The sequence below is a fragment of the Atractosteus spatula genome, chromosome 13, assembly GCF_055471065.1.
Source record: "Atractosteus spatula isolate fAtrSpa1 chromosome 13, fAtrSpa1.hap1, whole genome shotgun sequence".
Classification (NCBI taxonomy): domain Eukaryota; kingdom Metazoa; phylum Chordata; class Actinopteri; order Semionotiformes; family Lepisosteidae; genus Atractosteus; species Atractosteus spatula.
In genome coordinates, this window is record NC_142718.1 from 27,654,466 (window position 1) to 27,666,862 (window position 12,397).

Sequence of the window (12,397 nt, forward strand, 5' to 3'; positions counted from 1 at the left end):
AAATACTGATCCCCTGGGCCTGCAGGATACCTGTCTCTGGTGGCTACAGCTGAGCACCGAGGTTTGGCTAACTTCTTGTTTCAAATATCCCTCATTCAAAGGTAGTGTTTCTGGCAATTTCAGCACTGTGAACTCAACACCCGCCTTACCCTTATTTCTGAGGAAATGAATCTTAACAGGATGAATTGATGACGAACAGGTCTAGGTGGTAACAACAATTTATCGAACACTCCCACGAAGTTCTTTCAATTCACACCTTAAAGATGGCAGTTGTGTACCTCAGAATTTGAAACAGGGTCGATACTTACGAAGATTAAAAATCCGTATTTAGTAGGGGAAATCACATTTAAAAATACGCCCCAGAGAACCGAAACCTGTCACCCTATAATTAATAAATGTCAGTGCATTAAAAAAAAACAGAAAACTAAACACCCCCAGGACAATGATCGGAAACTACTACTGTAACACACAGTCCCAGAGATGAGAAAATACTCTCTATACACGGCGTATTCTGCTTTGCCTCGAGAATGAGCATAAATTAAAGGGATTCAAAAGTCAAAGGAGTACAAAGACCTTTAATGTAATTAACTTGCATAGTTTCTCCGGATAAAAATAAACCAGACTCCCACACTGTTAAAGGAACCCTGGCATTGATCTCGGAGAGTTGGACAGCACGTAGTGTACATCGGTACTCAAGAGCGTTGTGTAAGCGCCGCTGTACGTGAAACTGTCAAACCGCTCAGCTGTGTTCAGTACGGGCCCTCACCCGTCCGGGCGCAGAACTACAGAACTTACCCACTTTCACGCATTACATTACTGTCCCCACAGTCGCAGGCCCCGCCGGCCTGGCTCCGGAACATATTGAAATCGTGACCAGTGTGATCACCGTTGTTGAAACACTCGGCACAGAGTGACATGCAAGGGGAAATGCCACAGGTCCGACAACGGTACGCCACGAAATTGGCCGTCCACACCAAGCCACACAGAGTGGCGTTGTCATAGGACCGGACGGTTTTGCAGAACTCCTCGAATCCTTCCCCTCCTGCCAGCAGGCATTTGCACCATTCGAGGGCCTCGGCGTCTCCCACCAGCCTTTCCGGGTTTAGGACACTGTCCAAGAGCTCTTGAAGCTGGCGGACACCCGAGCTGTTGTCAATCCGGTTGAGCTCGGCTTTGAGATGGGCGGCTGTGGATTTCTTGTCCCGGCGCAGCAGCGACGCCGCCATCATGAACTCCGGCTTGTTAGAAGGGATTTATTTTTGTTGTCTTGTAGCCGTGGTCTCGGGGTTTCTCGCGTTGTCTCCTGGCAGCGAGGTGAGGTCAGTGCTCTCGGCTATGCGTGCTGTGTGCGCTTAGACCTGGCTGTCGTCGTGGCGAAGTGTTGTCGATCTAGTCATAATATTGATCTGGTTTAATTCTTTCACTATGATAAATGTAGTTCTAGGTAACGTGCACGCATGCACAGGTGTACACCGTGCTGCGAGCGCCACTTTTCTTTAAAACAATTGCTTTTACAAATCACAAATTACCTTATAACTATATTAAGCTTGTAACTTAAATTTCCAGCTATCCATAGAATATGAACAAGATCATTATTCGTATCAACATTCATTTTCGTTCAAAATCTTCAACGGGAAATTATAAGAAACGTCCCACTTTTTGCATGTATTATTCCTATATTCCGTTGTAACGTGATCCCTGGCACTGTGTTACTGCCATTTAAGTCTTGCCTTGTATTAATGTTTAAAAATGCATCTTCGAGGAAAGAATACAGCGACAGCTCTAATGTATTTCTTACAATGCACTACATTATCCAGTATGACCTAGCAATTTCGTATATAGTATGATGCTTTTTTTAGAATGGTCACAAAAGCCTCCTCATAAGACCAGGCGAAATACAAGCTCCTCCCTTGACATTTTATCGTCACAAAACTTCGTAGCTGGGGCTTCATGAAGGCGGATCCCGAATCTTCCATTCTGTGTTTGTTTACTGAATCGAAGTGCGTCTCTAAATCACGTGAACTAAATCATGACAAGAGAAATATTTAAATACAATAAAAAGTCATTAACCAGGGAGGATGTGGCATATTAGATATAGCTGTGTAGTTTGAGCCGTATCACCACGTAATATCATCACGATATAAAGATCTTATCATTTCATCTGGTTTATTTCTTTTTTTTTTATTTGCACTAAAAATAACACATCTAAGTGCGATACTACCACGGGAACGTTAAAGGACACGTCAGAGCTATTTTTTTAATGTTTTGAAGCAGTTGCAATAGGTTGACGTTCTTAAGGTTTTCTAGGCGACTGGTGTTCGTGAAGCGCCAGACACTGTAGCTTTATAAATTCCATAAACTCTATCATAAAAATGGCACATTCGTACATCTGACAGTACTAAAAGCAGTCGTATTTACCCTCTGTAACAAAGAGAAGAACACGGCTTGTGCCATGCTATTAATTAAAATACATATGGAGAATTTCTGATGGATGCTTTCCCCCCTGGCCTTTACCGATCATGGCCTCCTAATAATCCCCATCTATGAACTGGCTTTATCACTCTGTTCTCCTCCTCACTGACAGCTGATGTGTTGTGACAGCTGATGTTCTGGCGCACTGTGGCTAAAGGGGAGTCCTCATCACCTTTAAAGCGCTTTGCGTGGAGTTTCCAGAAAAAGTGCTGTATAAGTAATTTATATAAATGATTATTGTTATTAGTATTAGAATTGTTCACATCTGCTTGAAGATAGGGATGTGTCAGCGTTTAGATAAGGTGTGCTGTGTAAAACCCAACGGGACTGTTGGGACTTTTTATACTAATATACTTAACATTATTTAGAAAATACTGCCAATTCGGATATTTTATTTGCACATTTAATATATAGCTTCATGAATGTTTTCTGTCACTTGCTATCATTTTATTTTATAAATTGTTTTATCAGTGCTGAAAATGAAATACGTCTCATTCATCTTTCTTTCTAGTGAACGATGACTTCCAGAGGATGATTAAATTCACTATCAAAAATAAAATAACGAACAGCAAATCAGCTGGGAGTACTGTCGGTAGTAGGAACGCAATTTCATGCTCCCTTTTCTTCCCGGACTGTTTTGTTTGTTGTCTCGCCTTTTTACGTAATTTCCGCTATTGTTTTAAAATCCAAAGCATGTGTATTTTGCATCTTTTACTTACTTTTTTATAGACGTTTGTGAGATGCATTGGATATTTACCCGGAGTGATTACGGACATTGACAGCAAAAAGAAACAAATTAAGAAGCAATAGCATTAATTTTAGGTATGTATAACCTCGTTTTCCAATATAGGTTTTAAAAATGTATCACAAATATTGTGGGGTTTTTTTCGTACATCGCCGTTACAGTACATGGGAATGAAAGCTTTAAAAACTAACCAACACATGGGTGAAGCGTTCGTTTGCATCGGAATTGCAGTGCTAAATGATTATTTTAGTTTTCCCAGCAGATGTTTTGTACCAGGATATGATATAACGTAGGCAATCTGGGATTGCACCTTTAAAAGAGAAATTAGGGAAAGCGTGTCGGCACGTTTGTGCGGCGCAGTCCTTGGGACCAGAGTTCGAGACCTTCTGTGTGGTGTTTGCACGGTCTCCTGCGTGATTTGTCTCTCGGAGCTGGCTAGATTATTTTGTGTCTCTTTATAATTCCCCCCGTGTGTGTATGAAATTGCACCGCTACACCTTTAAATCTGTTCAGTTGCGTTCTGTGCATTACAGGGAGACTGGTCATACTCAAATCCTGTTCATTTGAAAGAAAAGCATTGGAAAAAAATGAAGCTGAAAGAACTGGAAAGTTGTTTACAGCAGGTTGATGTTTTTGAAGAACCAAAGTTGCTCTTGGAACAATATCCCACCAGACCCCACATTGCAGGTAAGTTTTAGATTTGAGAGGATAAATAAAGATCTCACTACTTCACTTTAAAGCAGACCTTTTTAGAATCTGTTCCTATTCTCACTAAGGGGGATGGATTTTCTGAGATCTTAACCTTTGGTGTGTTGTTTTAAGAGCTTACCAACAGTTGCTCATAATGCATGGCTGGCGGAAGGACTAGAATGGGTTACATACAGTACATTATATATGGGATGTTTGTGTCTGTGATTCTAATTTGACTTCTTGTCTTTTTCAAAGCCTGCATGCTTTATACTATCCACAACTCCTTTGATGACATTGAAAATAAATTGGTAGCAGATCTGGGTTGTGGATGTGGCGTCCTCAGTGTTGGAGCTGCAATGCTAGAGGCAGGGTGAGTGTCCTGATGAAATGATGTGGTGTTTTAAATAAAGTTTCTCTCACATTAATGAAGCTCATTCCAGGCAGTCAAGTAAGCATATAAAGTGTTTGGATTAAGAAATCCTTAATGAATAGACAACAGAGACCACAGATGAGGAGTAAATGGTCTGTTCAAATACTGCTTTCGTGTCTACATGTCCTAGATTTTAATGTAGCACTCCTACCTATTATGATTTCCAGGTTTTGTGTTGGTTTTGACATTGATGAAGATGCATTAGAAATATGTAAAAGAAACATGGATGAATTTGAGCTGAAAAATATCGATGTGGTTCAGTGCGACGTGTGTGCTTTGGAGTCAGATAGCGTCTCCAAGAGATTTGACACAGTTATCATGAATCCTCCATTTGGAACCAAGCGCAATAAAGGTAAGCAAAAATTGATTGATAAAACATGAATATTTTTTTCCATGCTTAATGTTTCAGAGAGTAAACACTATTTACTAATAAACAGAACATCTGTTGTCCACAATTTTGACTTGTCCCCATGTGATTACAAAAGCTGTTTTGTTAGCTTGTGCATCTTTGAAAATTGTTAAAATGATCATTGGAAGTCTTTGATGTCCATCAGAAAACATTGCAACCGTCTTAAATTGTGGGAAATTTTCAGTATGTTGTAATTTCTCGAATTTTAGGTACACTTTCTTTGAGCAAAACAGTACATCCTTTTTGCATTAAATCTGCTAACCCTTTAAACTTTGTGTAACACTTAAGAGTTCACATATGACCAATATTCATGTTATGCTTTTAATAGGGATGGATATGCAGTTTCTCAAGACCGCGTTCCACATGGCAAGAACAGCAGTATATTCTCTTCACAAAACATCAACACGCGAAGTAAGTGTTAGTTCACACCTTTTTCAAAAGCTAATTCATCATTAATGTGAATGCAAAGAAAAAAAATCAACTTGTTTTTCTTTAAAGCACATACTAAAGAAAGCAAAGGACTGGAATGTTAAGATGGAAATCATAGCAGGTAAGGGACAGAAACCTATTGTGTTTATAAATGTCTAAAAAAAAAACTAAGATGCTGGTATTTTAATGTGGTTTCTTTCTCTTGTTTAACAGAGCTTAGATATGACTTACCAGCCTCCTACAAATTCCATAAAAAGAAATCGGTAAGGTTTTTGCACCATGGATGCATTTTAAATACTACCTTTCTTACTGTAGGCTCAAATTCTAAATGAATTCAGTGACATACTTTGCCACATTTCCTTCCCAAAGAGACAGACGCAAATATATGTTATTCTTTTAATTAAAGAATACACTGTACAGACATGGCAGATAAAGACTGCAGAAAGGGCAACTCAAAACCATGTACACATCAGTGTGGCAACAATAAAAGGGTACTTTATTAAAAAACATTTCCTACATAAAAAAAGATCAGGTAACTGCACTTTACATAAATGTGTTAAGGTAACTGCAGTCCCAATTACAGGAGGCTTACATATTAAGTATTGGAACTGTTCATGTAAGACTTGTTGGGCTTAAAACATTTCGGTGTTCTCTACTTAAGAACATAAACTGGGGGAAAAGTAAAAGAAAAACTGCAGCCAAATCATTGTGGTTCCTGCATTTAACATGCACACACATCTGCCAGCATCATTGCCCAGAACCAGGGAGAAATAAAGCTGTATTTAAGTCTTAACCATGCTTTATATTCCTGTTGCAGGTCGACATAGAAGTAGACTTCATACGCTTCTCCATGAAATGAAGACTGAATAGGAATGGATTTAAAAAAATAAAAAAGCATCACTATTTCTCAGAGCCATTTTCAGTTTTCATCTGTTTTGCAACTGGCTCCTCCACATCTCCAGCATTTACTTCCTCCAGAGCTCTCTTCTTTGGACTCGCAGGTGCTAGAAGGGGGGGGGGAAAATTGATCAATGTGAATGGTTGACTAGGTTGTTTAAATTTTCTATGCATTTTGAAAAGTAATGTAAAAAGAGCATATTTTCATTTTCTGACTGTAGTCATCCAATGTAGTATGTAAAATTGAACTGCTAGCCCATTTAAAGAAAAACAAGATTGGCTAGTGTGAAGCAGTGTAAAATGTCAGGTATTCTAACTACAGCTAGTTGAACAATTTTAAACTAAAGCACAGAATCACCTGTAAAGTGATTTTTCTGTAGAAGTATTTATTTAATAAAGTAAGCTATTACTTAACCACTTAATAAAACAAGGCTAATTGAATGCTAAATTTATAAATGGTCCTCAGACTATCAGGTTTTGTTCAATGTAGTTTTTCTGCTCCAATTTCATTCGAGATAATTAGGACTATTAATACCACATCTACATGCGTGAAAAGATAACTGCAAGTGCAATTATGTACATCACTGAATCTCATTTAAAGATAGAGCCATTTCTACCCAGTCTACACAATTTACAGAACTGCATAATCAATACACTATGTAGCTGCAGATTTTATGAACAGATCAATACTTTGTCATATAAAAAACTGGACAGCACTTTATTACAGCAACAATTGTGGATGTAGGTGGAAACTTTCAGTTCTAGATGTGTTTAAACCATATTTCAGTGGGTTAGCCATTGGATAACCTATGGCTGAAGCCAAAACTTACTTCTAGCGCAATATGTAATGGCCCATGTGAATTCCAAACAAAATCAAAATACTGCTTCTTGTCTTTAAAAGGACTGAATGTGGTGGCTCTCGACTACATTGTAGACAGGTGTTAATGTCCTGTTCACATGCACAACACTAAAGTCTTCAAGCCTTCTCTCCCAAAATCAAGCTCAAACACAACAGAGCATGGCCTCCTGGTGTTGCTCCAAGACTGGAATTAGTTCACAGCCCATAATGGATTTTGCAAATCACTCTACTCTTTCAAGTTCCATCTTAAAACTCATTTCTGAACTCTAGCTTTAAAATCTTTACTATACAACTTGTATTGAAATGTACTATAGAAGGTGCTATATAAAAATCAAGGTTATAACCACTGCTACAAGTTCATAACCCTGATGATCTGTAACATGCCTTCAGTTGTTACAAGCTAGCTTACCTTCATGCTCCTCAGGTTCATCATCACTCTCAAATTTAGTCTTCTTGCCTTGAAACTCCACTTTGGCCTGGTCTCTTCCACCTCTGTCTTTTCGCCCACCCCGTCCTCTTCCTCCTGCTTTCCGACCCCCTGAAAAACAACCATTTGATGTCAATGATCAGATTTAATTTGAAAGGGAAAGTTAATTAGTATGAAAATAGTTTAATTGGGCAATACCTACCATTTCTTTATATTTCATACTAGATGAAAATCAGCTTTGCAACATTCCCCCCCCCCCCACACACTGCAACTCCCAGTGTCAATACTAGAAGTCCTTACACAAGCCTCAGGACTAGATATCCATTTAATCCTGGCTGTACTCAATCAACTTGACTGCTTCAGAAGTCAGACATATCTCACCCCAAAGTATCTTTGAAACTACAGGGACACATGAACACGCAAAACAAAGCCAGTAAATATCCTCATCACCTATGGAGATATTAAACACAGATACAGCACATTCCATTTCCAAATAACTTAAACCCTGACAATTAAAACTGTGGCAGATACCTCGACCTCGTCGTTTATTCAGGGATCCCTGTTGATCTTCAATTATCTTCTTCAGCATCTCCTTCTCCACATCTCCTTCCAGCACCTCCCATGTTACATCCTTTTTGTTAATTTGCAAGTTCCCACCACTAGCTTCTTTAGCCTTCTCAAGAGCTTCCTTTGCATTTGACTTGAAGAGGATTGTACCCTGTAGGGGGAAGGAATCTAAATGACACGAACTGTGAAGGTAGTCAGCTGCACAAAATTCCAAGTTTCAGCATGCCACATACTTGTGGGTGCTGTAGGACTCCAAGCTAAAAGACAAGTCATTTGCACTTATCTAGTTAAACATTTATCAAGAAAATCATATTTACAGATCAATTCGACAATTCAATGACTCACTGCATTATCTTCAGTTGTGCACAAAGCAAACTTAAACAATGTTGCAAAATTATCGCCAAGATATCAGGTCAGCAAGTTGTACTATCAATGCAAAACTGCTTTACATGCTGCCTTACCAATTACGAAGTGTTCAGAAGACCGTCACTACTCTATAGGGAGAGCTTACCTCCTTAGCACCTCTAATGAAATCGATCCATTTGATTTGACCATGGCCAGCAAATAACTCATGGAAGTCTTCCCTTGAGGTCTGATCAAGATCACCAGAAAACTTCAACAGACATCCAGTGTGTTCATCCAACGATTTCTACAATGGGAATTAAGAGTTGACCACCAAAGGGGTATAAACCCAAGGTAAAAAAAAATGCTACTCAAAACAGACAATTAAAAAAATACCCTACCATTTCCTCATCCTCTGCTTGCTTTTGCATTTCTTCTTTTTCTCTGAAATAGAGAATTTGCAGGGTTTTAGAAAACATGTCTTTACCACCATCTGCTGAACTTCTATTACATGATGCAAAAGGGACTATTCAATTATCACAGAAAGCAAGCATGAACAGGTCAACTCTTAGCTTTAGAACTAGAATAATGTAACTATACTATTCCTAGATAACAGGCACTACCAAGATGTAAAAAATAAATGTCAAGTCTACTTACTGTTTTGCCTTTGCCTTGGCTTCAGCTCTCAGCTGCTTTCTTTCTTCATTTTTCTTTGTAAAGTAATCCTCCCTAAAATAAATATGTTCTGAGAAAGTGCTACTGTTTAACATTTCAGCTGTTTTTGACATGCTTGTTGAGATGGTAAACTTCCACCCTCAATCTACTGCTGAAAACATTCACCAGATCTTTCAAGAAATAGCTAATTAATCTTAAGGATGTCATTAAGCCACCATGAACCAAATTAGCTAGGTTACAGAGAAGGAAGCCTTTTTGCCCTACTGACATGCATGGTCAGAAAGCTACAAAAATAACTAAACTCAAGAACCCATTCTAGAAGGACACTGCAGGGCACACGCACAATTTAAGATACCAATTAAGTCAGCCAGCAGATCTTTGGAAGGTTTGTGGAAATAAAGAAAATGATTAACACGAATATACCAAGCCAAAATTGCATGCTAGAAAAGGTGTTGCTATACTCAGAGCCCATATACTTATGTAAAAACTGAAATGAAAATGGACAATTGTGCACTTAAAATGCACAAATTAATACAAATTCACCACAGATTTGCAAAATATACCTACTTTAAAAGCACAATCATTTCATTGTCTTTGTATTTCAAATCTGACATCTCAACAAACTTCTTAGCAGATTCATCCGTGTCAAAAACGATGAATACTGATCCCTATAAAAAGGCACAAAGAAAAAAGGTTAAAGACAAGAAAGGCATAGAATATGAAATGATTTAAAAGAATCAGATATCCAACCTTGAACTGCTTTTGTGCATTCTTCCTCATTTGAATATTTTCAATATTTCCTTTGCCTTCTAGCCATTCCTTCACATCATCGAGACTTGAGTCTGTGGGAAAACCTTTCTGGGGAAAAAGAAGGAAATAAAGTCAGTGCAAATTATAAAATAAATTCTACTTGAAGTACAAGAATCCAATGAAGGCATTACTTACAATGTAGACTGATCTGTGTTTAACTGCATCTTTGTACTCGTCGTTAGCTTCGGGCAGAGGCTTATCTGGGGATCTTCTGATCTTCGACTTATCTTCACTGATTTCTATAAGCCCAGTTTTGGATTTTCTCAGTGAATCAGTAATCACATTGAAGTCTTTGGTTAAACGGCTCAGCCTACAGTAAGAAACAATCCAATCAGGATTCATTCCAGACAGATAATATCAGAATATTTAAGGAACACCTTTCAACATTGTGATGTTTAAGAGCAAGTAAAATTCACTTTAAATTATGAAATATATAAACATTAGCTGCTGCAGTATCAACACTAAAGACCTCCAATTCTACTTCACCTATTTTAATTCAAAAAGCCACAGACAGTTGTTTCACCCTAAAAAGAACCAGCAATGCTATATATTCAGCCAGTAGAACAGGGTTATATAGCAAATATTAATACATCCCATGGGTCACAGCAACTCCTTGCTCTTAAACGTAACCCCTAAAGGGATTCCTTTTAAGAATATACAAGTTTAAACACTTATTACTACAGAACCCAGATCAGCCCTCATATGGGTCAATAACCATTTATAATTGTTTACTTTGATTTCATGCACATGAAGCAAAAATGCAAGTCTCTTCAGGTAATTCTGCATTTTGACACAGAAAACAGGCAGAGTTAATATTCACCGGTGTTGGTTATAGAATATATGAATTCACAGCAGGTGATTCCTTAACAATGTACCTTGAAAGTCAGTTTTTTAACACCCATAACAATTATTTCTTTTATTAACCAGGTACAATACTGTCAAATATATGTGGCCACCTAACTAGTATTAAATATTCTATGTATACTCCATTTAATAGACTTCAAAATAATGACGGCCGGTTTCAATAACTAATCGCCGTTTTAGTTTTTCTGCCAGCAGGTGGCGCAATTGATGCTGCCTTACACTCAAGCAAGTAAACACCAGGTCAAAGACTAACACTAGACTGCATCTTGTGGTGTAGTAGGTTAATAAAGCATATCGGTGCATTTACAGCAACATAAACAGATACTGCCCCTGAATGGACCGACTTTTTTTTTTTAAGCAGCACATACACTGTACTACATTTTACAAAGACAAGCACCAGATAGAACTGGGTCTGCGTGGTAGCACTGCTGTCAAAACACTACATACCTGTTAAATTTGATCATGGTTTCAAGCGGCACCCATCCATCATCAAGCTGTATCTGCTCTTTGAGGAACTTGTCTCTTGGAAGATTATGGTCACCGAAATAGTACTGTTAAGGCAAAGAAATCCCACTCCTTTGGTAAAGCTGCCCGGTATCATTGTGATTAATATTACATTGAGGGGCAATATATTGTTGCAACTCTCCTAAAAGAAATCCTTAAATTTACCTCAATCTGTTCGGCAACTCTCTTCTCAAGGGTCGTCATTTCTTGGGCGTTTTCTGCCATGTTTAATCTGAAAGGCAAAATAGCTTAAAATATGAACACCCTGATGCATGCATCTTTCACCTAACTGGTAATTTCAGATGTTTGCCCTGGGTGAACGCAGTCTTGCGCCCGTTTCGGCTCCGGCTCCCTTGGATGGGATAAAGCTGTTAGAAATGGAAAGATACAGACTTTCTTGAGGCTACAGGAATCTACTCCAGACAAAAATATCCCGGAGCATAACGGAGGGTCTCACTGAATTCATGAAGCGAGCATTCTCTAAATGTAGTATTATGCATACAATTACATCATAAACTGTAAACATGCGAAACAAACATACCAAGCGGGGGGGGAAAAAAACAAAAAAACAATCCAAGATCAATCTTCCTTTTAAAAATTGATAAAAGGATTCTGGGCTATGTTAAAACTTTATTCAATACAATTACAAATCAAAGTGGCGATCCATTTCCTCCATTTCAGCCTAAAGACCCGATTATTCAGAGAGTTGAGTATGCAGTTAACAGAAAACCGAAGCTTCCACGCCGCCCAACTCCCCCTGCCGGAACATGAGGTCTCCACGTTTTTTTGTTTCGTCACAAAAAAAATTCTGCATTGAAACCAGCATGTTTCACCACCCAACCAAAATTAAGCGACTTCATGCAAATTTAAAATTTACCGTTTAGGTTTGTGCCGTACTTGGACTTAACGCGTCCAATCCATAAGTATTCTGAGAGGGACAAAATGACATTTAAAGCAGTTTCGTACCGGTATTTTCTCAGGAGCCTCATACGAACTTTACGTGGGAAGTTCGATTAGAAAACAACACGCTGCACCCCGCAACACAGAGAAGCATTCACAGTTCTGAAGAACACAAACCACATGTACACGAAGGAAAAAATAAGCCACAAAACTAACCTGATCCCTCTTTCCCCCAAATAACCGACGGCCCGTAGCTACCTGCTCTGGTAATAAGCTCTTATAGCACGCACTCTTATCCCAGAAACCACTGCGCTTCTACGGGGCGCGGGATGGCCCAAATGCTCTCACGTCCTACGAAAGTCGAATTTGCTTCTGTT

At 38.7% G+C, this 12,397-nt stretch overlaps 3 protein-coding genes across 6 annotated transcripts in view; 1 reads left to right on the forward strand and 2 right to left on the reverse strand.

Annotated features, from left to right (window-relative positions):
* Positions 1 to 1,341, reverse strand: part of ubr3 (ubiquitin protein ligase E3 component n-recognin 3) — an 80,470-nt gene extending 79,129 nt beyond the window's left edge. For 2 of the 3 annotated variants that reach the window (XM_088930142.1, XM_088930141.1), the window contains exon 1: positions 796 to 1,341. In XM_088930142.1, the coding sequence (XP_088786268.1) occupies positions 796 to 1,229 (434 nt within the window). In that variant the 5' untranslated portion in view covers positions 1,230 to 1,341. The remainder of the gene's footprint in view (positions 1 to 795) is intronic. The other variant, XM_088930140.1, reaches the window with a different exon arrangement.
* On the forward strand, positions 1,291 to 6,530 carry mettl5 (methyltransferase 5, N6-adenosine). Of its 2 annotated transcripts, XM_088930139.1 has the most exons (9): positions 1,291 to 1,314; positions 3,202 to 3,294; positions 3,751 to 3,904; positions 4,163 to 4,277; positions 4,505 to 4,689; positions 5,075 to 5,157; positions 5,245 to 5,296; positions 5,389 to 5,438; positions 5,993 to 6,530. In XM_088930139.1, exons 3-9 carry the CDS (start codon positions 3,805 to 3,807, stop codon positions 6,032 to 6,034), a joined length of 627 nt encoding a protein of 208 aa, XP_088786265.1. In that variant the 5' UTR covers positions 1,291 to 1,314; positions 3,202 to 3,294; positions 3,751 to 3,804; the 3' UTR covers positions 6,035 to 6,530. The 2 variants fall into 2 exon arrangements, with proteins under 2 accessions (XP_088786265.1, XP_088786264.1); XM_088930138.1 differs by lacking the exon at positions 1,291 to 1,314 and having other exon boundaries at positions 3,146 to 3,294.
* Positions 5,558 to 12,363, reverse strand: ssb (small RNA binding exonuclease protection factor La). The gene is made up of 12 exons (XM_088930137.1): positions 12,237 to 12,363; positions 11,286 to 11,352; positions 11,064 to 11,167; positions 9,888 to 10,062; positions 9,693 to 9,800; positions 9,510 to 9,610; positions 8,925 to 8,996; positions 8,669 to 8,711; positions 8,437 to 8,574; positions 7,890 to 8,076; positions 7,341 to 7,469; positions 5,558 to 6,179 (listed from the first exon to the last, which is right to left on the reverse strand). Exons 2-12 carry the CDS (start codon positions 11,343 to 11,345, stop codon positions 6,076 to 6,078), a joined length of 1,221 nt encoding a protein of 406 aa, XP_088786263.1. The 5' UTR covers positions 11,346 to 11,352; positions 12,237 to 12,363; the 3' UTR covers positions 5,558 to 6,075.
* Between the last annotated feature and the right edge of the window lie 34 nt (positions 12,364 to 12,397).